The sequence below is a fragment of the Caenorhabditis remanei genome, chromosome V (genome assembly GCF_010183535.1).
Source record: "Caenorhabditis remanei strain PX506 chromosome V, whole genome shotgun sequence".
In the NCBI taxonomy this organism is placed as follows: Eukaryota; Metazoa; Nematoda; class Chromadorea; order Rhabditida; family Rhabditidae; genus Caenorhabditis; species Caenorhabditis remanei.
Window position 1 is genome coordinate 16,365,586 of NC_071332.1, and position 25,020 is coordinate 16,390,605.

A 25,020-nucleotide genomic window follows, 5' to 3' on the forward strand; every position below is an offset into this window, starting at 1 on the left:
TTTCTGATCAAATGAAACAAATATTTCTACTGAGATCCGACAAGTTGTGACCAGATATCTTGCGACATGTCCAATTGCACCGTTTCCTCGGGTTTCTTCGCTGGTTGTGTGCTCTGCGACAGGTTGATTCCACCCAACGACGACTCGTCCCCATTTCCTCTTGGAATTGTTCCAGTACCTCCACCAGCCAGAATCGTCTCATTTATCGTTGACGTGTTATCATCCATTGTGGACATTTCGAATTCGGTGAGCGGGTCATCTGGATTTTCAGTCTGGTCGAATGTGACGGAGCCGGTGGTGGTGGAGTCGCCACGGATTGAGGAGATCTGGAAATTGATTTTGTTAATGAATAGAAGTAACGTCTTCACCGATTTTATACTAAATTCAGCTTCGAAAAACCTTAAACTTTGAAACACTAAATGCGAAAAAAATACTGAAAACAGACTTGTCAAAAATCGGGCCGGGCCGGGCCGAAATTTCTCTTGGCCCGGATTCAAAAATGGGTAACCATTTTTTACCAAATTTTTTTGAAATTTTTCGAAAAAAAGAGTAAAAATGCTTAAATTATCATACATATTCACATTTTTATTCAATTTTAAATTTTTATTCGAAAACTATACTTTTTTCAAAAATTTCAAAAAATTTCCAAAAATTTCCAAAAAAAATTCAAAAACTCAAAATGTTTTGAAAAAATGTTTAGTATTCATGATAATTCAAAGTGAACCTATGCAAACGCGCTTTGTTGAGACTACATTTTTGGTCATATTGTTTTAAGCCTAAATTGCTTTTTTTTTAAATATGTTTTGTTCTTTCAAAAAATTGGCCTTTCTTGGTTATATTTCTTCTTAAACTATTTCTTGTCAAAGTTCTTCAGTTTGAACAAAAAAATTTAGGTAAGCTATTTTTTTCAAAAGAGCGCGTGGGTTCACTTTGAATTATCGTGAGTATTTCAAATCGTCCTGGAGAAAAACACTAAATTTTTGATTGCAAATAGTCGAGATTAGACAAAATTATAATTTTTGGTGGAAAATTCGAAAATTGAGAAATTCGAACGAAAAATAAAGATTGTTTTTTTCACAATTTGGCATTAAACCTGAAATTGTCCTTTTTTATTTTACATTTCAATTATTTCTAACTCCCCCGGATTTGAAATTATCTTTCACTGATTGTTTTTCCAACGTTTTTTCTTCTCATTTTTCAAATTCAATGGTTTCCAAAAATCAATTATGAATTTCAAAAAAAATCATGGTTGTCAAGGCCCGGCCCGGCTTAAATGAACCTTTTTTCCAAAATTCTCAAATTTTCATCGAAAATGTGACCATTTCTATTGATTTTTCAGAATTTCTTCTAGTTCTGAATGATAGTCAAAAATTTGCCTTTTCGCGAAAAAAAATTCAAAACTTCCAAAAAATTTGAAAATTTTGAACTTTGGCGTCAATTTACCCGGGCCTTGACAACTATGAAAAAAATGGATCCGCGACATTCCGCAACTCACGTAGATTTCGCAACTGCGACATTTCGCAACTGAACCGCCATTTGCATATTTGGGTCAGTTGAAAATGTTGAGTGTATCGAAGGGTCTGGGGACATATTTGAAAACAATTAAACAGAAGAAAAAGTTGTCTGACACATTTTCTGACAAAAGTAGGTTAAACTATTGCTAGTTCTATGGCTGCGAAACGTCGCAGTTGCGGAATGTCACAGTTGCGAAATGAACAGTTGCGAAGTGTCGCAGTTGTGAATTGTTTTTCTATTAGCACGGTCCGATTCTTACACCCGCGCTCTACCGAAACCGATAAAAATTGTGTGCGAAATTGAGAGGCTCAGAGAAAATGAGACATTTTTCAAGAGGATTCTGGTGGAGCGCAGTTGTAATAACTGTGCCGAACTAATATTATGATCAAAAAATCTGCTTTCTAAAAACCAGGTATGTGCCTGGGTGGCGTTGAGCGCCTCGCATTTCTTCATAGTGTGATGAAAAAACTCGAAAATGCGAAAAGAGAGAGTGTGAAAAAAGGAGAGACGATATCTGGCCAATCTCGCGCTGATTGGCTGATTGAAAGGGGCGGAGTCTCTCGCTGAACGCTGATTGGTCGCTTGAGATTAAGCATGAGCAATATTCGCATTTTTGCCGTGGCCGAAGCGGAAACTAGTCCCCCTCGCCAGATATCGTCTCTCGATTCTACACACTCTCTCTTTTCGCGTTTTCGCACACTTTTGATTTTCTCAGCGCCCAAAGCGCCTCTATAGGCACATCCCTGCTAAAAACTTCGTCTGTCCGTCCATCGATCGATCCCGATGTCCCTACCTCCAATTCTTGATCCTCCGAATCGTCGCCTCTAGAATCTGTGGATCCTCTCAAATCCTCTAACGTCGATCTCTTCTTCACAATCACCCGAATCTTCGCTTTTGGCGTCTCATTCAGTCGTTTTCTCTTCTGAATTACAGTAGTCACTCGTTCTCGAACCTTCTCCAAATCTACTTGTTTCGCGTATCGTTCCAGTGCGGGCGGTGGATTCCACTCTCCATTTTTATTGTAATCCTCGAAGACGATGGTGAAAAGTGTGTCGAGTCGGATGAGTGGCAGCTGGAAATTTCAGATTTTTGGGTGAAATTTTTTTGTTTCATATTTAGAGTTCTAACCTGACTTCTCCGTTGGTTATTTGAGGGCACTTTTATCGAAAATCGAAGATATGCCTCATATACATAGATTAGCTTATTTTTTAGTGTTGCCGGTGGGTCTAAATGCTGAAAAATCGCTTTTTCAGCACCAGCGAAACGTTTTCGGAACGTTTCGTTGACGTTTCGAGGTTCTGGAGGGTCGATCGAGTTCTCGCGGCATCTGAAGTCAAATTTCTTTGAAATTGAGTTGGGAAAACTAAACAAATTGGCAAATATCTATGGAAAACCAATTTTCTGGGTGAAAATATTCAAAATTTTGTCTTTTTTTTAAATTTTATATATTTTTCGACTCAATACGATCAATTTTCCGAAATTTTGATTTTTGCATACATGATGAGGCCCGAACGCCAGAGTTCATAAAAAGTTCCAATTTTTGACATTTTTTTTCAATTTTTCGTCGAAAATGTGAACATTTTTGATATATTTTTTCAGAATTTCCTGAAACTCACAGTGATAGTCGAAAATTTGACTTTTTCGCAAAAAATTTCGAAAAAATCTAAAAAAAATTTGAATTTTGGAACGAAGTACCAGGACCGGACATTGATAAGTATGGATTTTTGGGAACTTTTAAAAATTCCATTCGTGTTTTTTCATTGTCTTCCCTCCCTCACACTAACTTATTCCTGAACACTTTCCAATCGAAATTTTTCGGCGAAAACTTGTTATCCCCACTCTCGATGACCGATTCGAATAGCATTTTCAACATGAATATTCTTTGTTTCGGTGCCAAATACAGTGTGTCCACTTTCTCGTGTTTCGCGAATTTTCTCTCGAGAAAACGGGGCGGAATTCGAAGAGTTTCAGAGATTTCGGCTAGCGATTCGTCGTTGTCGAGGCGTCTGGAAGAGAAAATGTAAAGAATTTCTATCTTTTCTGTATTGTTCTGGCTGGAAATGAATCAATTGTGAAAATCTGTCGGAATTACGGAAATTCTAGAATTGAAATCATTAATTTTTCGATTTTGTTCAGAGATTCTGGAATTTACTAAAATCTTGATCTTTTCGCTAAAAATTAATTATTGTTAAATTAGTTTTCCTTGAAACGCATAGTTTTTCGACATTATTTTCGACACAGGTCTCCCACACAGCGAGAAAGAACTGAAAAAAAAACCGTGAAGCCGATTTTTTAACGTTTTAATTCAATTATTTTATTTATGCACTGAAAATCCGGTAATTTCAGGTTTTCAGACGTCGCAATGGGAGAAAAAAGGTTCCATCCATCAGAATTGTGGAAAATTAAATTCTCTATGAACCAGAAAACGTGAATTTTGGTCAGAAATTGACTTTTTTGATACAGAAAAAAACTATTTTCAGAAAAATGAGATTTTCAGCCATTTCAGCCATTATTTCCTCAACTACAACATGTGCAATTGCTCTTGGAAAATCTTTTTTGCCAAAAAAGTTATACTCACTTATCTGAAAATCGGTTTTTCTGTATCAAAAAAGTCAATTTCTGACCAAAATTCACGTTTTCTGGCTCATTCGATAGAGAATTTAATATTCAACAATTCTGATGGGCGGGACCTTTATTCATCAATTGCAACGTCTGAAAATTTAAAAATACGGCATTTTCAATGATAAAAATATAAGAATTGAATTAAAACGTGAAAAAAATCGGCTTCACGTTCTTTGAGTTCTGTTTCGCAAATATTAAAAATTTCGTGAAGACTTGAACGTGTTTCAAATGAAAAACTAAAATAAAAAAACAAAAAAGTTTTCTAGTAGTTTGCGCAATTTTTTTTCAACATAATTTTTCCGAGTTTTCGCTTCAAAATCATTATTTCCATTCTACTTTTTCTACTTTTCTCACTCTCACCTCTTCACCTCCCCAATATCCCAATCCTGTTCTTCCCGAAAGTACGGATGGAAAATATACGAAATTCTGAGTCGAACAAGTTTCGCAAATCGATTATCCAATCCCCTACACAACGAAGGCCATAGCTCTCTATGATACACGTGAATCGACACATTTTCTGATCGTCTTCCTTTTTTCAGCTCCAATCCATCATTATCAAAACCCAAAAATTCAAAAATATGGCCACTGAATTTGTGAAATTCCGCGAATCTTTGCCAGTTTTCTTTGATTTTTCGATCTTCTTCGGTAGTGAATGAAAAGAAATTTTCGTCCATTTTTTGACCCGATTTTCGAATTATTTCTTTCGAATCCTCTTCTAATTTTATCCGGTGTTGGAGGAGGACTCCAAAACGGGTTCGAACTGGTTTTCTGAAAAAAAAACAATTATTTTTCATTACGAAAATGGGAAAATTCAACTGATTAGTCTTTGTAATTGCTGTGAGGTCAATGTCGTCATCGGAATCGCTGGAACTGGAACTGGACGAGCTGAAAAACTAAAAAATTGTTTAAAAATATAAAATTGAAAAAATCGAAAAAATGTTCGCTCCAAACTCACTCTCTTCTTGTTGAAACCTGGGAGATATCATTGTCATCGTCACTTTCAGAATCTGAAGCTGTTGAGCTGAAAAAAATATTTATTTATATAACCATTTATTAATTTTTCAAACAAAAAATTATTTTTTCTATTAAAAAAATACTTTCTATTTTAAAACCAACCGAATTTCCTGCGAAACTTCCGAAATTGTGATTGTATTGTTACCATTCGAGCTGACACTTGGAAACCTGAAAAACATTTTTTTTTAAATTTTTCAACCGAAAAATTCTACTTTTTGTGTTTTTCACCGTTTTTTTCGGAATTTTTGGTGAATTTTTTTAATAAAAATCAACTGACCTCTCTTTTTCAGCTTTTTCTGCCTTTTTTGTTATTTTTACTGAAGAATTCATCGAGAAAATCCGAACTATTCAATTAAAAATGTGAAGAAGAAACCAGGTAGAGACAACGTGAAAAGTGGAGACGCAGAGAAAAACGCTGCGTCTCGCACTCTCTACTGCGTGACCGCAGAGCGCGTTTGCATTATTTTTTATTAAAATGAAAAATTGGATTAAAAACATTTTTGAGTTGATTTATTAAAGAAAAATCGTTGAAAAAAAAACAAAAAACTGAAAAGTTAAATTATAGCCGAATTCCTCCAAACAAAAAAGTCAAAACCACCAGTATTTATAACGACGGTGGCCAGCATTCCATCGGTTTTCCTTTCGATATCGAATTGATCAGTGCAGTCGAAAGAGAGTTCTACTTTAGAACAAGTTAGAAAGTGTTTCATACTGAAAAAATATAAATATTAGAAGTAGAAAAAATTTCAAAACTCACTCGATCTGAAAGTCAAACTCCGCCTGTCTTCGCAATGGATCCCATTGCTTCATATAAAAACTTTCAAGTATCAAATTTCTATCCAATAGCGAATCACCATGAATCCCCGTACGTTTCCGAACCACAATCGACTCCAACTCTATATTCCCTTCCCCTTCGCTCCACGTCTTTAAAAAATCGAAAACTTCGGAATTCTCAACAGTCGCACCCAGAAAAACTCCATTTCGTCCTTGAAACTTTTTCAAAATATTTGGAACCCATGCACAATTTCCGAAACCAAGATTGTTAGTTTTATAAAACGGAGAATCGTCTGGAACTGGATATTTGTGAGTGCCAGCAACTGATCCCATAATCAGAGTGTTCGTAACATTGAAATTACGAAAGAAACGATCTACAATTCTTCCATCGAAGCATTGTGCTGGGAGATAACATAGTTTCGCAGTTCCATGAATACCAACATCTTCGAGTTCTTTGTTGCACATGACAATGATATGAGGAGGTTGGCCGAACAGATTCCAGGCATAATTATGAATGGAGGCGCAAATTTTCTTGCGAATGTTTTGGTTGCAGAATATGGTTGGGGCTGATGTGACGGCGTCGAAGCCGAGGCTGAAAGTTTCAAAGTTCAAATTGAAACAAATTGAATTTTTTCAAATGAAAAGATTCGCAGCACCCTATCAGTCTGAAATATACTTTTAATGCGTCAGGGCGACCGGATAAGCTTCAGAAGTCTACTGTACGCATGGCGCGATAAAAATGTTTCAAAAGAGTTATAACCGGAAAAAACTAACTTTTTGGGGATTAGAAATGAGTTTAGGTAAATTTTCGAAATTTTATTTTTATGAAACACCAAAACTTCACTGATTTCGGAAGTATGAACAGTTTTGCTATGTGTCTTTAAGCTACAGTAAGAATTTTCACTGCAAAAGAGTAAGTAATCCCTTAGGTGAGTTGTAGGCACAGGGTGCCGTGAGAGGGGGATCTATAAATCTCAAAAATAAATTTAAAAGCTCAAAATTTTCCTACCTACGAAACTTTTTGTTTCGTCAATTTAAACTTCTATGAAACTCTGTCAGATTTAACCTAAAAAAATCCTGAACACTGATTCGAAATGTTCTCAACCTCAACTTTCAATTAATACAAGAAGAAAAGCATACCAGCACTTCACTTTCAGTCCATCGATATCCAAAACCACCGGCGGCAGTATTTCCAGAGCCAGAGGTGGTCTAATAAACGACCACATCACAACTATCTTGTACGTGTCATTCACTTTCAGCGTCAAACTGACACGACTAGGCACACTATACGTATCGATACAGAGTGAAATATATTTTCTGTGTGACGTTGATTTGATCATTTCTTTGGTTCTTTTGGATGCAAAAGATAGGAAAAATAGCGAGTGAATCTCCATATTTTCCAGTATATTTTTACGGATGAGATAAGGAAAATGAAGCAGTTTCATTGTGAAAAACAGATTCAGAATCGATGGGAAAGGGAAGAATGTAACAAGTCACACGGATCGATAATACGATTGTTCTTTTGTGAGGAGACGGAGGGTCATAGTCTGTTGGTTTTTATCTCGTCAATTAGCACCTTTCAAGGAATACAAACAAGGAATGCGGGAAGGTTAGAACGTTGAGAAATTCAGCTGATTCTGGAATCCCTCACACGAGATTTTTCCAGATTTCCAATTATTGCATTTTTGATCAAAATTTGAATATTTGAATCAAGGAAAATTAGTATGTAGCTGATAGAGAATATCATCTGGAATGAAAAAAAACAAATTACTCAAATTTACAGAACATCAGAAGATACTTACCACATCCGCAATTGTCATCACTAGTTCATGTCGATATTTGAAATTCCAAGTCGATGAAAAAACCGTTCTAAGCACCAAAACTGCGTAGACACAAGAATTGACAACTGTGATTTTTGATATCTTCTTGAGTAGAAAGGTATTATGATGGGCGTGGGCAAGTAGTCGGTTGCGGATTTTCAGCAGAGTTACTGTACCGATAATTATGATCAAAACGATATAAACCAAGCTGAAGCCAACGATGATTTGAGATTTATCTTTCTGGAATTTCTATTTCTTTTCTGTTATTTCAGAGAACAACTCACTATAGTGGGTTCCAGGAAAACCCGCGATTCATAGTCATACGAAATCTCCGGAAGCATCACAAGTTTTGCCGCCAAACATGAATACACACCGATCCCCAGATAACAGAATAAATACCACCGCTTCCAGAATCTATTAGAATTTTCCACAATGACAGTGCTCAGTCTATGAATACAGATTATAATAGAGCTCATGGTTTGGATATGGAATGATGCAATATCCAAAAATGAAACAATATCTAGAATTTTCGGAGAACTCTCGTAAATCCACAAAAGGGTTTCTGAATCTTCTCCCCTGTAAATAATTCGCAAGGGCCAGGTGTTCAGCCAGAAGAAGATGTTGAGAAGGATATCCATTGTGATGATTCGGTAGAATGAGTGAGAGAAAATGATATCAGTTGATAGTAGAATAATCAGAAAAACCATGAGAAGAAGAGATGCGCTTCCGTAAAACAGCCAGAATTTGAAGATGAAATCTAGCATGTTGTGAGCGAAAATATTTTGGGAGAGATAAAACTTGAAATGAGTAAAAAGCTCCAAACTTGAGCCTGCGCGTAATGAAAGGGTGCGCAACTCCCAATTCGGAAAAATTGTTATGGACAAGATGTGTGAAACGGAAAACCTCAAAACATTAGAAAATGTGAAATCATTTATAACCTGCAATCAAAAAATATTTTTCTTCAGCATTTCCCAAAGAAATATTGGTCCAATGTCCTGGTCCAGTTGATTTTTGATAAAAGTTTCCGGCAGATAGAATTTGAACATTGTTGTCTTCCCGGATGAGCCCCACAAACGCAGAATTTTTTACATGATTAGTCATAATCCATTTCGGAAGATCTCCAAGGCGCATAATCCTGAAAATCACATAGCAATCGTGCCCTACTGCATTCGAAATACTCACCATTCCTTGGTCTTCTCTTTGCACTTCTCCACATCCTCCTTCATCTTCTCCACATCTCCCTTCTCTGCATTCCCCCATTCTTTACTCCGGTAAATCACAATATTTGATCCATCTTGACAGGAAGAAGTGATGTGTTGGTTATCGTTACAGTGGAAGGAGTTCCCCTGACATGAATCATACACGATTATGTAGAAGACATCGCTAGAAAAAATGTTGTTTCTCAAGACTGCCATTTCAATTTTATTGTTAGAAACTCACTCCGTCAGAACTTGTCTCAGTATGGTTTGAATTTTTTTCGCTTTTTCCAAATTTCCATAGCTTTGATTCTGATTTTGTACCTTGAAAAGCATTTGTTGTACTGTGTCCGGCCAGTAATTAATTTTATACTCGTCTCTAGCGTAGTCAAATTTCGCATTCATCCTCTCAATCTTTCGTTTCAAATTCTCCGGTCCGTACATGTTCTGTTGCCAGAACATTCCATTGGAGAACGTTTCAAGGAATAGCTGAATTCAATATTTTTTAAACTATGGTAAAAACAAAAACGGGTATTTACCAAATGAGTCATAGCCCCATCTAGAATTCCTCTCCACTTCTCAAAAGTGTCCGTACGTTTATAGTCATCTGCATTCATAGCGACTTTCAGAGGGTTAGTTGAGTCTTGCTCGAGGAGAGTGATTAGTTTCTGAAATATCTAAATAAAAACTTTGGAGAGAAGCTTAACTTACATATCCATTCATATGTGGAGACATTTTGTTACAGGCGTCCCCAAACAACCCGATACTATGACCACATGGATGACGGATAGCATCTAACATGAAATTAGTGACTGTTCCCGCTTCCTGTGCAACCTCCGCAAACATCGAGTTTCCAGACATTGTCCATTTCAGCACATCCCAATTTCTATTCATTTTATCTGTTAGTTGGCACATCAGATCTTCCTGATTTAGAAACGCTTCCGTGATACGAGGTTCTTTTGGAACTTCGTTTTGCAGTGTTCCAATGAACGACCCGAGTTCAGTGATCACTGGTAGACGGGTGGAAAGGTGATCGAATGAGAATCGGCCAGTGTTGAGGAAGTCATTGATCAGAAGCGTTGCGTTGTTAATGATTTGGAGTTCTGAAATTCAAAATATTCATGAGAAACTTTGAAAAAATTTAAAAATTAAAAAAAGTACCTGCCGTTGAAGACATTTCGTAAATGACTGGAGTGGGGGAAGGAGGGAGAACAAGAGTGAAAAAATATCAAGTGTGATCTTTTATATGTATACTCCGCTTCCCTTTCGTTCTCTATCTCTCTTCCTCAGACACCTTTCGATCAGTTTTAAAATGAGAAGTAAATTACTAACACAATCTTTGAACAAGTGTATCTTTTATACACTTCTCTTCCCTTTTCTTGTCTATTCCTTTTCCTCAGGCGCCGCGGCTGTAGATTTGTTGCGATGATCGATGCAGACTTGAATGTGAAGATTCGAGGAGTCAACACTCCTGGACATGAATGAGGACCAGGATGGTGGATTACTGTAAAACCAATGCTTCGATTGGTTGATTATCGTTTGATTGCTGGATTTAATTTAGCATTTAATTTTGAATTTTTGTTTGTTTTCACTTCCTGTAAAGTTTAAAACTAGCAATTAACCTTTTCCGTTTCCATAAAGTTAGCAATATCCCATCCGTGCAGTTCGATATCAATGGTTCGCCAAATTGGGCAACTACTGATAACGCACGCAACATTTGTTGATAACACAATTTTTCTACACGCAAAACAATTAGATAAGAAAGTTTAGGTTGAGAGGAGAGATATGATAGCAGTGAACACCGAGAAAGGTAAAATGAGTCATAGCAAATGAAGCAAACTTCATTTTCCGAAAAGAGGGGGGACGCGAAATCCGAACGAAGTATAAAACGATGTGAGGTTCTACCTCATCTGAAACAAAATGGATTCTGAGTTTTCTATTCACTTGAATCTTGCTGAGCGCACTATCATTCTAGCTCGACGGGTGCAAAATTCTAACGAGCTGGAGTTATATCCATTGATCCGGAGATTCGATTTAATCGATAACGATGCGAATTATGAACAAACCTTCACGATAAACCTTCGATTAACCTTTGAATCCGTATTCTTCGTCTGTTTTGGATGTGTGCTCGGCGTGCTCAGTGTTTTGCTCAACCGGTGGATTCGAGACTAGGATGGTTATGCCGGAAAGATTCTTACAATCATGTTAATGTCCTTTTATATTTATTGATAATGATCTCAAACGGTTCTGCAATGTTTTATTGTATTTTTTAATGAAATAAACAGTCCTAAATTTTGTGTAGAAAAATGTTATTTTACCCAGTACGCTTAAGTGTAGTACGGGTTTTGCCAACTCTCGGTTTTTAGACATTTTATATTACCCATATACCGGTGGCTGACCACTCGATCAAAGTTCAGCCCGGGGAAGGTGTTGATACACAAATTCTCACAAACTATCACAAAACCCGACCACCAATCGTCCAAACCAGAGATGTTGGGAAGTGAAAATTTTCTTATCCGGAAGTCGGAAGTCGGAAGTTGGAAGTGATTTTTCTTATCAGGAAGTCGGTAGTCGGAATTCCCAACAACACTGGTCCAAACTACACTATCTCCGATGATCTGTAACTTTCAATCAAGTCAATTGATCTTTCTTTTTTGTTTCCTTGCTTGGTTGGTTTCTTTCTTGTGGCAGGGAATTTCATTTTCTAAAAAAACATCATTATTCACACCTGAAAAAAACGCCAGTGAAATCTTTAACCTATGCAACTTTCAGTTTTGTACTTACACGGCGGGGCTGCGGCGACGCGTGGCCTAGAAAAATCCGCATTAAATACTCAGCCGAAAAAGTTGTGTACACTTCACACGGTGATTGCGGACTAGTGTATACAGTAACCCGAAAATGATATAAAAATGTTTTTAAGTGCAGAAAACCACATAAAAAATGATAAAATGTGGTTTTTTTTGTGAGAAAAAGACTTTATCGGCAAAAATTGCTTTGAACGAAAATAAAAACATTAATTCAGAGAACGCATATGGAAAATTAAGTGTGAGGGCTGAGCAATTTGTGCTGATGTGAGAAATAAACTGAAAAGGCCTTCAAAATGTTTCAATCGACTGAAACTAATGTTTTTATTAAATTTTATAGCCTGATTTTACTATACGGAACTGTTTCACCAGAAAAACCAGTCCAGTTTTTGAAAAAAAAAAATCATTTTTGCCTATTTTTTCGACATTTTCCAAAAAAACGGCCTTCAAAATGTTTCAATAGACTGAAACTGATGTTTTAATCAAATTCTAGACCCTCAATTTACTTTAGACAAATGTTTCAGAAAAAAATCCAGTTCAGTTTTTGAGAAAATAAATAATTTATTGTTTTTTTCTCAATATTTTCGACATTTTCAAAGAAAAACAGACTTCAAAATGTTTCAATAGCCCGAAACTGATGTTTTTATTGAATTCTAGACTCTCATTTTACTTTAGGAAACTGTTTCAGCAAAAAATCCAGTCCAGTTTTTGAAAAAAATAGACAAATAAATTGTTTTTTCCTATTTTTTCGACATTTTCAAGAAAAAACGGCCCTCAAAATGTTTCAGTAGACTGAAACTCATGTTTTTATCAAATTCTAGACCCTTATGTTACTCTAGAAAACTGTTTCAGACAAAAATCCAGTCCAGTTTTTGAGAAAATAAAAATTTTATGATTTTTTTCACTAATTTTTCGACATTTTCAAGGAAAACGGCCTTCAGAATGTTTCAATGGACTGAAACTGATGTTTTTATTGAATTCTAGACCCTCATTTTACTGTAGAAAACTGTTTCAGCAAAAAATCCAGTCCAGTTTTTGAGAAAATGACTTTTTTTCTCAATATACTCGTTTTCTTTGATAAAAAGTAATTATAATCGAGATTTTTTGTTATTCCACAATTTCCAACATTGAAAAATCGCTTGTTTTAGTTAACATCATCTGTAATGTGTTAAATATATCCAATACTTGCCAGAAAACGTGGAAAAGCCTGTCAGCGCACTTTGTGAGAAAAATTGGTGTTTGAATTTCGCGCGCCGCCGCATCGGGGCCGAGGAATTTGGCTGCGGAGTCCGCGCGTCGCCGCTGCCCCGCCGTGACTTAGTGAAAACTATGACTCATTCATTAGCGGTTCCTCAGTTCTTTGTAAATATAAAACAATTTCCAAGTCTCAACCGATGCAAAATGTCCCTCTACCATTCAGTTACAGTAAACTCAGATTCTGAACCTGTCATCGTTGAAGTTAGTAATCTTTCGTGGAAGAATGCTCATTAAAATGTAAAGAAACAGAGCTTAAAAACTTCTTTTGTAAGTTTTTGGTGGAGACCAAAAGGTAATACATAATCTCCCTTCAGTATATAACTCCATGTTGACTTTTTGTACAACTAGACTATTCTTACTCAAAATGTCGAAGAAAATATGTTTCGTTTTTGCTGTTTTCATACTCGTCATCAGTTGGATTATTGTTGGATCTGTAGACACCACCACTCCCAAGCCGACTCCGAGGCCGATCAATGTTGAGGTGTGCTCTGTGATCCCTCTCCCTCTCAACTGTTTAATTTTTAGTTCTTTGACAACGTGACCATCCCAATGCCAGTTTCTGCCAACTATCGCCGTATCGTTGAGATGACATATGGTGTGAAGGAAGAGCAAATCTATAGAGTTTGCACTGGGAAGAACAAGAAGACTTGTGGTTTCTGGGAGAATGTTGAGGTAATCAGATGGTACTGACAATCAGTACCATGATTTTCGATTTTCCAGACAAAAGCAAAAGTGGAATCTGGAAAAACGACGTACAACAAGAACAAGAAGGCGCTGATCATTAAGAAGATAATGAAAACTGACTTCTGACTCTAAATGACTGGAAATAAGAAATACGAGCAAAAGGTTAACTCGCTGTTTTTGAGAGGACGATAAATGGAATAAATAGCACTATTTTATTTCATGTTTCATAAAACTTATATACGATACCAATTGATTCATTTAAACTTCAGTTGAATTATTTCCGTCAGTTGTTTCCTCGACATCTGGATTCTTCAGAATTCCCCTCTTCGGGTCCGATGATTTCACACTAAACACATTGAACTGAAGCGCATCGTTTTGAGCTCCATTGTAATCCCAGTCTTTGTATCTCAAGCGACCGTCGCATGCACGATTGAAGAGGCGGAGACTTTGGTGCTGGAATGTTCAGAAGAAGGGATTACAGACACACAGACAGACGACTGACCTCTTTGTACATTGGCAGTAGTTTTGGCTCACAGTGCTTCTCAACGTCAGCCAAGAAGCATTGTCCCTTCTCGTAAATACTCAAACAGTCGAATTTGTCTGGATTTTTCTGGAAGTTTAGATTTTTTGTTTTGGTTTTTTTTAGAAAGCAGCGGCCTACACGTTTCAAATACTTCTTAACACACGAGGCCAACTGATCTGGCGTGGAATCCATGACTTCTCTCAACTTCTTCTCGCAGAAATGCATTGGGCCAAGCCAAAAGACATCGTCCACACATTTGTCAAGTTCTTGGTAATTTACAAAGTCCTTGTAGCATCCAGTATTTTCTAGACACACCTGATGAAACATTTTCATCTGAAAAAATCATAATAATTGGGAAAACTCACAAAGGAATCATCACAATGCTTCTTCAACTCCACATAACTCATGTTCTTTGTCTGATCCGGCCACCATGCAATCGAGTTGGTTCTCCAGAGGCTTTTCATTCCGACCTGAAATAGCTATTGAAATATTTTGAAGCTGTATAATCAAAACTCACTATCCAATCACAATAACTCATGTCAAACTCTCCCACTGCAGTACACCCAGTCTTCCATCTATCCACACCGTATCTTCTAGAGGAGCCGGAGTGAGATAGTGGGAGTAAGGATAAGAAAAGTAATAGAAGAAATTTGGGGGAGCTGGGCATAGTGGAAAAATGAGGAACTGGGGGAAGACGAAAGAAAACATGAGGAAGAAGTTTAATGGGTCAAACAGTTGTTCCTAGAGACAAATGTTAAAGAAAAATACTTCCGTGTCAAAAGGGGACTGATGATCCCAATGGTTTTTGAAGCTAAATCTATCCCGAAATTTTTCAAGGAATCTTGTCGGAAACAACTTTTCCTGTAAGTTTATACTTTTCAAGGTCTACTGACAATGCGGAATGGAATGTTTCCCAGCATATGTGCACTCTGTCTTCCAGACATCTTTTCCGCGATATGAGAACGCATAGACTTGAGGGACCAGTGTGATGAAAATAATGGCTATTGAAAAACACGTTTTTAAGAGCATGTCATGTCTTCTCAGGGAATTTTTGGCGAGGGTTGGGCGCCTTGCCGGCGTTTTGTCTCTATTTTCGGCGAATTGCCTTCACTTTGGGCAGGTTGCCCACTAGGCGAGGGTTGGGCAAGAGTTGGGCGAAGGTGAGGTGGAAGAAGTGGGATTGTGAGCGAGGATGGAGTGGGCAAGATGCCCATTTGTAGGGCAATTTGCCCACTTTTTAAACACGCGCTCTACTGTACTCTGAAAATAATTAAATTTGTAGCCACGTTATTTATTATTTTTCTAATTTATTCGTTTTAAATACACTATTCTATCAAATGCATGTTTTTAAAGTACCGGGAAAGATGCTATTCGAGAGTAAAGGAGATATTCGTAAGTGAAATAACTGATTGATCCACAATGAAATAATTTGAGACTTCAGAACACTGTTTGATGGAAATGAATTATTCTCTATTCGGATCTTCTAACGGCAGCTACTGATTTGACTGTCGGCACTTCGACTTTCTGATGCTAGCCACACGGATTCGACTAGTTCAAGTAAGTGGTGTCTTATGGGGAAGGCAGCTCATGATTCGACTTCTCCCTTTGATAACAGTCTCTTGCTAGTGTTATGATAAAAAGCGAAAGCTCTTCGAAAACGCTGAACACTTACTTACTCCTCACACTATTATAAATATCATTTCAGGTCCCTCACCGAAGACTTCTCGTTATTATGAATCGTCGAAACACCTACTTCCCGCCGTTCTCTACACTACTCAAAGAGAACTTGTTGCTTTCTAACCTTTTCACTAACTTTTATTACATACATGTTTATTTAGTTTGATTTTGTATTTTGGAACGAATCAATAAATCCTTATTAAAATCCATAAATACCTTCTGTTTTTTTTTTAACTAAAATGTATGGAACGCAACGAGGGGAGCAAGCGAAGCGCACGCTAGAAACAACGTAAAATGGGCGATTTGCCCTCTATTTGGGCGGCCTTGCTGCCATCGCCCAAAATTCCCTGAGTTGTGCATGTCTGAAACTGAGAATGAAGTGAGATTGAAAGTTAGAAGGTAATCGGATACTAAGTTATGGGGAGACGAGTGTTTTGTTTTTGTTTCGAATAGAGTTTGATTTGATCGGTTTTTATGTACGAAAGAGAAGGGATGAGTCAGTTTAGTCTTTGACCGAACAATTATGAATCCATGTGTTGTCTCTCTTTCGGTACGTTCAAAGGGATTTACATGGCTGACTGATTTTTTTTGTGAAAGTTTGAAAGACAAAATTTGTTCTTCAAATTTTATTCAAGTTTGGAATATATTAGACAAGATATGTCAAAACATCAAAGACGCTAATAAAACCGAAAGAATATAACTTAAATTATTCGTCAAATTCCTTTGCACCGTGACATTCCTCTTCGGATCAACTATTTTCACGCCACCAGGAATATTCCTAATTTCAAAATCCTGGCTTCCCGAATAATCCCAATCCTTGTACCGTAACCGTCCGTCACATGCACGATTGTAGAGACGGAGATCTTGGTGTTCTTTGAAAATTTTGAAGAACTCTGAATCACAATGTTTTTCTACATCTGCCAAGAAGCATTCTCCTCTCTCCTTGATGCTTACGCAGTCAAACTTTTCTGGATTTTTCTGAAAAACAACTATCCAATTCTTTTTTTTAATCTCAAAAGCACTTACGTCAGCAAAGGATTTCTTAACACACTCCGAAATTTGATCCGGTGTCTTTTTCAAAACTTCTTTCAACTTTTCCTCACACAATTCCATTGGACCCAGTACAAACATGTCATCGATACATTGGTCTAAAAACTGGAAGTTCACAAAGTCTTGGAAACATCCCGAATTTTCTTTGCAGGCCTGGAAAACGGAAGGATTGAAGAAAAGAAGACGGTTTAAAAACCTACAAAATTTTGGTCACAAGGCTTTTTCAGTTCTTCGAAAGTCATATTCCTCGTTTGTTCGGGGGACCAAGCGATGGAATTCTGACGCCATAGTAGTTTGAAACCATACTAGAAAATGAAACGTATTTAGATATAAGTTTATTTTCAAAAAATAATTTAAACTCACCCTAATTTCACAATAAACAATATGAAATTTTCCAAAAATTGGACACGTCTCTTTCTTCGGGTCATAGCCAGTTGTTGTTTGGTAACTTTGCACTTTGTTTGGAAGTAAAATAGAAATCAATAAAAATAAAAGTAGATAGAACCTGGTCATTTCCAATGAAATAGGTAGAGAATAAAAAGTAGACTTCGTCCAATTCTCAAGAAGGAGAGGAGAGGAATAGATAAGAAAGACAAGAAAAAGAAATACAGTTCCGGGTTTTGAAGAAGATAGAAGATATGTAGACTTTCGTTACACTTCCTTGTCAAGTGAATTTTTCTCGACATGTCTGAGGTTATGACTAGAATTTCTACATATTCCTTTTTTGAAACTGCTATGTGGTGGTGACAATTCGTCATTTGAGAAGTTACAGCTTTTATTTGGCCCTCTACACTTGGGAACCGGATGTTTCAAAACCAGTAAAAAAACAAATCCAGAGCTAAGCGCGAAATCCAGAGCTAAGCAACTCCAGAGCTAAGCGATATAAGAGAAAAACACGTTTTCTCCACAGCTCAGCTCCCACTAGACCGTTTTCGCTGAGACTTCGTATTCCATTAGATAATTCCGATTTGACCAACATATCAAAAAATCAAAACAACTTTAATACAAAAATTTTTCAGGACAGCAAAAACAGTCCGGTGGAAGCCGACAACAGTAATGCTTTTTTTCTGTTTTTCTGCTGTCCACCGGCTGTACCGGGCGGGGGGTGATTCAAATTATGAATTTGACGTAAAAAAGTGATTTCTCGTCTAATTTTACGTCTAGTTACCAATTTACATGAAAAGCTATCGGGTAGAACTCGAGATAATCGAGGTGAAGCAAAAAATCGAAAATTCTCTCAAAATGAAAAGTTGATTCCATTCCATCGATTATAACTCGTTTAGAAGTATGGAATCTCGATTAGGGGGTTCTCAATAAAAAAATTGGCCTGAAATTTGCTATCGATTAAAAAAAGAAGAAGGTGGTGGACATGTTAAAAATGTTGAAGGTTCTCAAGAAAACAGTGTCAGCGATTAGTTTTCAAAGATATCGTTCAGCAGTCCGCAGCCTGATTGCACAATTGGCGGCGTCTGTTATGTTGTTGTCACCTTCGATGGGATTCCTGTTTATGTCGTTCGTCCGGTTCGAAAACGCGTAAGGTTCGTTGAGAATTGTATATTGATTTTTTTCTACCAAAAACAATTGCAGTCTTCTCACAAATCACACTCAATATCTGAGCACTTCATTCTTCAGCTAATGCAATAATAGTTAAATGGAAGAGTCTCACAAACCCACTGTCTTCCTCGTTCTCTAGCGTGTCTTTGATCTCTAGCGTGTCTCTTGATGACTTCTCAGAAATTCCAACAGGCATCCATTTTCAGCGTATTTGGAGACGATTGACACGTGGTTTCTGAGAAAAAAAGAAACTGAGACAAAACTTACGAAAACTTACTCAGCACTCAATATCATCCAACAAATGCCGAGGAGGCTATTCACTTCCTCATTTCCAACAATTTTCAAAAAATAAAGAAATAACTTTAAAAAAAATTTCAATGTTTATGTTACATGTACCTCGGTGGGTATATGTCTTCCAGTCTGTATGTACCGGGACCTAGACCTCTGGTGGGGTCTAGGTGGCGGTCTTTTCTTATACATTACATAACAGAACACAATTAGAATAAAGGTATTTATTAGGGTGCACATAAATGAGGATTAATATAAAGGAGTAAATATAAAAGGAAATATATATGAATAAAAGGATGGGACCGAGGAGGTGGTCTCTCGGTCACCATCTATGATCGGTGCATAGAGCCCGACTGGCTAGTCGGCGTCCTCGCATTTCTCTGCGCCCTTCCATTTCTCTGCGCCCTCTCTTCTTGGCGCTTCACATAAGGGGGCGTGTGCTATTTCCTGCTCTTCCGGTCGCCCCATGACAGTTTAGCGTGAAAATTATTAAATTTTTATAATGCGGCCACGCAAAACGGGGGCCCGGGCGGGCAGCGGGTTCCCGTTTTTTACCTTGCCTGGATGAAAGCCCTAGTTCAAACAAATAAGCATTTTTCAGTTTCAGTTTTCAAGGACATTAAGTACAGTAGCGAGCATAAGTGAGTACCCCTAGGTACTTTTATGTGTAACTCAGCTGAATCATGTCCGTTTTACCTAAACTTTTTTTTGAAAGGAAACCAAAATATTCAGCAATACGAATATATGTTTTTTGAAAAACTTCCATCACTGATTTTTTCGATAATCGATTTTTCCTGATCTTGATTTGTACATCCGAAAAAAAACTTTTCATTTTTCTCTTGGAGTTATTGAGTTTTTTGTTTCGAAATGTTGGAAAATGATCAGATAAACAAAAAATTATGATGAATCGGTTTCTTAAACTCTGACCATCGTGTTAGAGCTCCAGAAGTCAAAAGTAGTGTCCACGGAAAAATCTTCATAACTCATCAAACAAAGTTTTAAATTAGCCGAAACATGCACCAAAAGACGTGTCTTGTGTCTTTCTACAAACCAACATAAAAAAATTACAGATTAAGAAAAAATAATTTTTCTAATTTTTTTCACTAAAAATTTTTTAAATTCCTATTTTTTCTCAATTTCTGGTATTTTCTGACTACAGCACGAACAAGGAACACATGAATGTGTTTTAATATGTGTGATAAAGCATCCTGCATGCAGTTTTTAAAAGTTATGTTTGTTTTTCATCTTCAACTTTTTTTGACGAGTTATGAAGATTTTTCCGTGGACACTACTTTTGACTTCTGGAGCTCTAGCACGGACCACTTTTCACCATTTTCTTAGGCTTAGGTTTCTTGGAAATTCGGAAAAAAATTGAAAAAAAAAAGAAAAAAATTGACAAATTAATAGTTTTTGTCAATTTTTTTTCCCAAATTTCTATGATACCTAAGCCTAAGAAAAAGGTTAAGTAACAAAAAAGTTCTCTCCCACGTTTTCAGCCTCACACCTTCAGCCACAAAATTCGAAAATTTGAGTGTCCCCCCCCCTCCCCCAAATCCCTTAGCGCCAAATTAACTAAGTGCAAAATCTTGGGACTTTTTTTGTATCAATTTTGAGGGACCATTCTTTGCGGTTGGGACCATTCTTTGCGGTTGGGACCATACAATTCTGAAATTCGTGTCACCCAAAATATGGGACCATTCTTTGCGGTTGAGACCATTCTTTGCGGTTGGGACCATTCTTTGCGGTTGGGACCATTCTTTGCCTATTGAGCCATTATTGTCTTACATCAGAACTACTGCAAAGTACAGTCACAGACTACAGAATGCAGAATGTATTTTAATGTGTACGATTTGCATTGGTCATAGATTTCATAGTTTATTATTTGAAACAAAAATAAAAATTATTTACATACAAGAATTACTGGTTCCAATCACATTTAATCCCGCTTCAGTTTCTTTGCTAATATGTCAGTTATTGTCTTGATTGCAAAGTATATCACTAGAAGTGTCAATAACACAATTGATGTCAAGAACTTAAACACAGCTAGCAAATAGAACTCGATGAAAGTCATATTTCGAATGTTACGTCAAGTCCAGGTTGCTCCCCGAATCTGGAAAAATTATAGCGTTAAAATAGTCAAGATTTTCAGTGAAACTTACTCTGCTGCAAATTCTGCATGCCGCACTAACAGCTCCTTTGGCTTCATCGGTTGATGCTCCAATCTCCTCGCCAGATTCAAGGCGTTCTCAGTGATAGATTTATCAAAGAAAATTATATGAATTGCAGATCGTTAAGTTTTATAGTCCGCCAAGTCAAATTTAGATATCTCAATGGCTCCGTTGTGTCTCGCCAGCATTTTTGCATTTCGGAGTTGATCAGCGAACAAAGGACACAGAATTGCAGGCTTGCCTAAATAGCTCAACTCGTTCACACTTCCAAGACCGCCATGAGTCAAGAATGCGGAGAGTCGGGAGTCGGCTGAAATTTCATCATTTTTCCAGTTATAGGTTACTAACCGAGTAAAGCGGTCTGTGGAATCCATTTACTGAAAACAATGTTCTCTGCACCCTGCGAGAAACTGGTTTCCTCCGACTCGTATTTCCAAATGAATGTGACATTTTGGAACGATTTCATGACTTTGACAAAGTTTTGTCTGAAATTCACTAGTCTGCGAGATGGGTTTTGGAAGACTCACTTATAAGACTCTGGCATGTAAATCGACTTGAACATAGTTCCAAAAGAGAAGAGGATGGAATGAGGTCTAGATTCAAGAATTTTGTTCCATTTCTGCAAACAAATTGTGAATACTTGAGTCAAACAGTTTGCTATACCTCATCAAGTTTCTCACTCCTCAACTTCTTCACATCTACCGTAAGCCCTCTGACTTGAATCGTTTTTGCAAGCATTGGACGGGGGAAGTCTATGTAAGGATTTGAGTTGACGAATACATACGGAGCCTGATGGTAGACAGACTGGAATTTATTTCAGATGTTTCGTATGTTATCAGAACAGTAAACTTACATCCAACTCCAACCGCTTAGTTGGGTCATTCAAAGTTTTCCATCTTGTAGTTCCGCTTATATCACAGATCTACATCGAAAACAAAAAGTTCTCAACAACTTTATTCTAATTTCCTGTATTCCTTTCACCGGAAGCATTCCTTATCAATAGGTGTGGCCCCTCCCCACTGCATTTCAATTATAGCTTATTCTCATCAGTCTGACTGTGAAAGCATGTCGTTCAACACGCCGCAATCTTTTCTCCACTATGTCAGATATGCTCAAACTGTGGCTCAACTCGGATTCTTCTCCACCACATTCTTCTGCTTCATTCTGGTATTCTTGACCATGTTTGGGGTGAAAAGAAACTTCGGAAGTTATAAATATCTATTGATACTCTTCCCAATGGTTGGGATATTCTTCGCCACAATTGAGCTGCTTTTGTATCCGGTGAGCTATTACCAAGTAGGTAATACAAAATAAACTTTCAGAATGTGTACTCCCATAATGCTGGATATGTATTCTACAGTACCAGTCGCCCGTTCAATATGAGTCAAGACGTCGTCACATGGTTCCTTGCATTCTACACAGGTGTCTATGCATCTACCATCTCAATGCTATCTGTTCAATTTTTATATCGATATTGGGCAATTTTTAAGTAGGCATTCTGAAACCTTAAGTTGGTAGTTTTAATTTTGTTTTCAGAGAAACCAAGCTCCGTTTCTTCAAGGGATGGAAATTCCTGATTTGGATTGCATACTCGCTATCTTTTGGCTTTCAGTATGCGTTTGGGATTTATTATTTTGATAAGATTGATGATTACGCTAAAAATTATTTTAGGTTTAATAATAATCTTATTTGAAACAACCGAATCGTTTTATTCCAGACTGGAAATGATGCAAAAATACAGTACAGACTTCTCTGAGATTGCTGCAATGACCCTAGTTGCTTATGACAAGGAGGGCAACATCAGATGGTTCAGTATCTGCTGCACTTTGAACATAACATCTATTATGTTGGTACAGTATTCTATAATTATCTATTGTGCAGTTCGGATGTATATCGGTATGGAGGCGAAACTTCAGATGTTGTCAATATCCCTTAGAAATCTTCACAATCAGTTTTTCAAGACATTGATTCTCCAAATCGTGACCCCCACAATAACTCTATTTTCCCCAGTGATGCTTATAATATATCTTCCACTTTTTGATCTAGAATGTGATATACCAACTGGAATATTCCTTTGCGCCTTCACACTATATCCGGCAATGGATGCTATCATAGTGATGTATATTGTGGCAGACTATAAGAAGGCTGCTAAAAGTGTGCACTGAATAGATTTCTAAATTCATATTTGAAATCTTCCAGAGATGCTGAAAAAGGCTCTGGAACAAATATACGCCTGCTTGAGAACTGCGGAAACGGATCATTCGAACAGACGGGCACGTTCCATTGCAGCGAATCTTCCAGCTGCATTGAGTCCTAATTGAGGAGTTTTTTCCTTTGTTCATTTCCTTATCACAACTAATCGAGACACATTTTCTTGTTTCCGGCAAGATAATAAACCCTGTCTAATAATTAGAATTTGTTTTTCTCAAAGCAGCCCACTCGTATAAACTTTCTCGACGGTTTCCAATTTCCGCTAGTCAGATACTCACTACTAAAAAGTTCAATAACAGTTATTGAGAAATAAAAATCATCTGAACTGTCACTATAATCCCTCATTTCCCCTTTATTTAATCCAAATTGATTTCTTTGTGTCATCGGACAAGTATGAAGTTGTTATTCGTACTTTTTCTAAAGTTTGTATTTATTTCAGCGCAGCTTGACTTGAATTCTATTAGTAAGTGAAGCTATTTGTGATATCAGTTCAGCTAGTTGTTCCAGAAAAGCAACAAACATATCCTGCAACTGGTCCTACAACTATTTCCACATCTGCTGCCTCAACAGTGGGACCTTGTGTTGGATGCCAATATGGCTGGGTGCCGTATGGTGGGAGTTGTTATAAGGTTAGTTTCAAAGAGATGTTTAGGCTTGCTTAGAACAACTGACCCCCTAAAGTTGCAAGCGTAACTCACAATCTAATAACCTCAATCTTATAGAAAATGTTGGATGTCCTCACTCAATCAACAGCTGAGCAAGAATGCATAACTCTTGGAGCCCACCTTGCCTCATTTGAAACCAATGACAAAGCGACTGCTATCAAAAGTTCGATCGCTTTCTTTTATACCATTTCACCGGACTTTTTATAGATCTAGTCCTGTCGGCCCCTCTTTTCTCCACTGACCTTTTCTCTTATTCTTCTAGCAGTCAGGAATCATGGATAGGGTTGTCGAAGACAAGTAATGGAGCATGGAAATGGACTGATGCATCTGAAGTAGAGTTCGCAAACCTGCCTACTGGAACATCGGTCACTGGGGCTTCGTGTGTTTCGGTGAGTTTAGTGAAAAACGGATGCAGTTACTAATACTGAGTTTCAGATGAATACAAGTGGAGTTTGGAAACCAAATGACTGTACTTCAACAGTCACTTCATTTATTTGTAAGCGATTGTCGTCTCCATTGTAATAAAGATTTCAAAGCCTATTCTGGAAAGTCCTCGTTATTGTGAAACTAAAATAAAACTATAAGGACGTCAAAGAAAATTTCAGAATTGATAGCATGTATAGAATGCAAAGAACGTAGTAACGGCGTCTTGACTCATGTTGAACGGGCGGCTGGTGCATTAGAAGACAAATCCAGCATTATGGGAGTAGACATTCTGAAAGTTTACATACTTAGTAATAGCTTATCGGATACAAAACCAGCTCAACGTTTGCAAAGAATATCTGAACAACTGGGAAGGGTATCAACAGATGAGTATAATTTTAGAAGCTTGTCTTCCCTCCGAACACTGTCAGAAACGACGACACAGCAGTGCGAGGCGTAAGGTCGCGTAAATGCGCTCCGTCGCACAACGGTTGGCACGGTGCCAAAAAATACTTGGCTGAGTGCCAACTTTAAATTTAAGACACACTCTCAGTGAAACTCGAGCATGGCGATGTACAAAAAAAAGTCAAACCGGTTTTTATGGGTTGGTATTATGCATAGTGGGTACCTAGACAACTAATAACACATTGGTCCATATTTCATTTGGCTCCGCCCCCTACCGTCTAAAATAGCACCTATGGAGGGTGAAAATTCTAGAAAAAAATCTGAAAGTTTTTTCGATTAATTTTTGACAGGAACAGATAGAAAACGTCAT

At 37.3% G+C, this 25,020-nt stretch overlaps 8 protein-coding genes across 8 annotated transcripts; 3 read left to right on the forward strand and 5 right to left on the reverse strand.

The window, feature by feature from the left end:
* Positions 1 to 26: 26 nt before the first annotated feature.
* On the reverse strand, positions 27 to 7,265 carry GCK72_020552 (uncharacterized protein; the record flags this gene model as incomplete). The annotated part of the gene is made up of 10 exons (XM_053733646.1): positions 27 to 326; positions 2,309 to 2,587; positions 2,644 to 2,842; positions 3,300 to 3,521; positions 4,498 to 4,905; positions 4,954 to 5,022; positions 5,093 to 5,158; positions 5,254 to 5,319; positions 5,909 to 6,517; positions 7,066 to 7,265. The coding sequence occupies 10 exons, from the start codon at positions 7,263 to 7,265 to the stop codon at positions 27 to 29; spliced, it is 2,418 nt and encodes an 805-aa protein (XP_053582559.1).
* A 287-nt stretch (positions 7,266 to 7,552) lies between these two features.
* GCK72_020553 (uncharacterized protein) lies at positions 7,553 to 10,118 on the reverse strand (the record flags this gene model as incomplete). The annotated part of the gene is made up of 9 exons (XM_003099352.2): positions 7,553 to 7,672; positions 7,728 to 7,985; positions 8,030 to 8,265; positions 8,684 to 8,880; positions 8,928 to 9,128; positions 9,186 to 9,430; positions 9,481 to 9,609; positions 9,653 to 10,044; positions 10,103 to 10,118. 9 exons carry the CDS (start codon positions 10,116 to 10,118, stop codon positions 7,553 to 7,555), a joined length of 1,794 nt encoding a protein of 597 aa, XP_003099400.2.
* A 3,248-nt stretch (positions 10,119 to 13,366) lies between these two features.
* GCK72_020554 (uncharacterized protein) lies at positions 13,367 to 13,812 on the forward strand (the record flags this gene model as incomplete). Its single annotated transcript, XM_003099317.1, has 3 exons — positions 13,367 to 13,483; positions 13,528 to 13,674; positions 13,723 to 13,812. The coding sequence occupies 3 exons, from the start codon at positions 13,367 to 13,369 to the stop codon at positions 13,810 to 13,812; spliced, it is 354 nt and encodes a 117-aa protein (XP_003099365.1).
* A 132-nt stretch (positions 13,813 to 13,944) lies between these two features.
* On the reverse strand, positions 13,945 to 14,876 carry GCK72_020555 (uncharacterized protein; the record flags this gene model as incomplete). Its single annotated transcript, XM_053733647.1, has 5 exons — positions 13,945 to 14,139; positions 14,189 to 14,296; positions 14,348 to 14,524; positions 14,575 to 14,679; positions 14,727 to 14,876. The coding sequence occupies 5 exons, from the start codon at positions 14,874 to 14,876 to the stop codon at positions 13,945 to 13,947; spliced, it is 735 nt and encodes a 244-aa protein (XP_053582560.1).
* A 1,670-nt stretch (positions 14,877 to 16,546) lies between these two features.
* On the reverse strand, positions 16,547 to 17,178 carry GCK72_020556 (uncharacterized protein; the record flags this gene model as incomplete). Its single annotated transcript, XM_053733648.1, has 3 exons — positions 16,547 to 16,864; positions 16,913 to 17,089; positions 17,137 to 17,178. 3 exons carry the CDS (start codon positions 17,176 to 17,178, stop codon positions 16,547 to 16,549), a joined length of 537 nt encoding a protein of 178 aa, XP_053582561.1.
* Positions 17,179 to 21,068: 3,890 nt separating this feature from the next.
* On the reverse strand, positions 21,069 to 21,684 carry GCK72_020557 (uncharacterized protein; the record flags this gene model as incomplete). Its single annotated transcript, XM_053733649.1, has 4 exons — positions 21,069 to 21,256; positions 21,325 to 21,431; positions 21,474 to 21,565; positions 21,610 to 21,684. 4 exons carry the CDS (start codon positions 21,682 to 21,684, stop codon positions 21,069 to 21,071), a joined length of 462 nt encoding a protein of 153 aa, XP_053582562.1.
* A 327-nt stretch (positions 21,685 to 22,011) lies between these two features.
* On the forward strand, positions 22,012 to 23,267 carry GCK72_020558 (uncharacterized protein; the record flags this gene model as incomplete). Its single annotated transcript, XM_053733650.1, has 5 exons — positions 22,012 to 22,113; positions 22,269 to 22,435; positions 22,483 to 22,617; positions 22,664 to 23,100; positions 23,146 to 23,267. 5 exons carry the CDS (start codon positions 22,012 to 22,014, stop codon positions 23,265 to 23,267), a joined length of 963 nt encoding a protein of 320 aa, XP_053582563.1.
* A 283-nt stretch (positions 23,268 to 23,550) lies between these two features.
* On the forward strand, positions 23,551 to 24,344 carry GCK72_020559 (uncharacterized protein; the record flags this gene model as incomplete). Its single annotated transcript, XM_003099301.1, has 5 exons — positions 23,551 to 23,620; positions 23,665 to 23,786; positions 23,880 to 23,985; positions 24,030 to 24,211; positions 24,258 to 24,344. 5 exons carry the CDS (start codon positions 23,551 to 23,553, stop codon positions 24,342 to 24,344), a joined length of 567 nt encoding a protein of 188 aa, XP_003099349.1.
* Between the last annotated feature and the right edge of the window lie 676 nt (positions 24,345 to 25,020).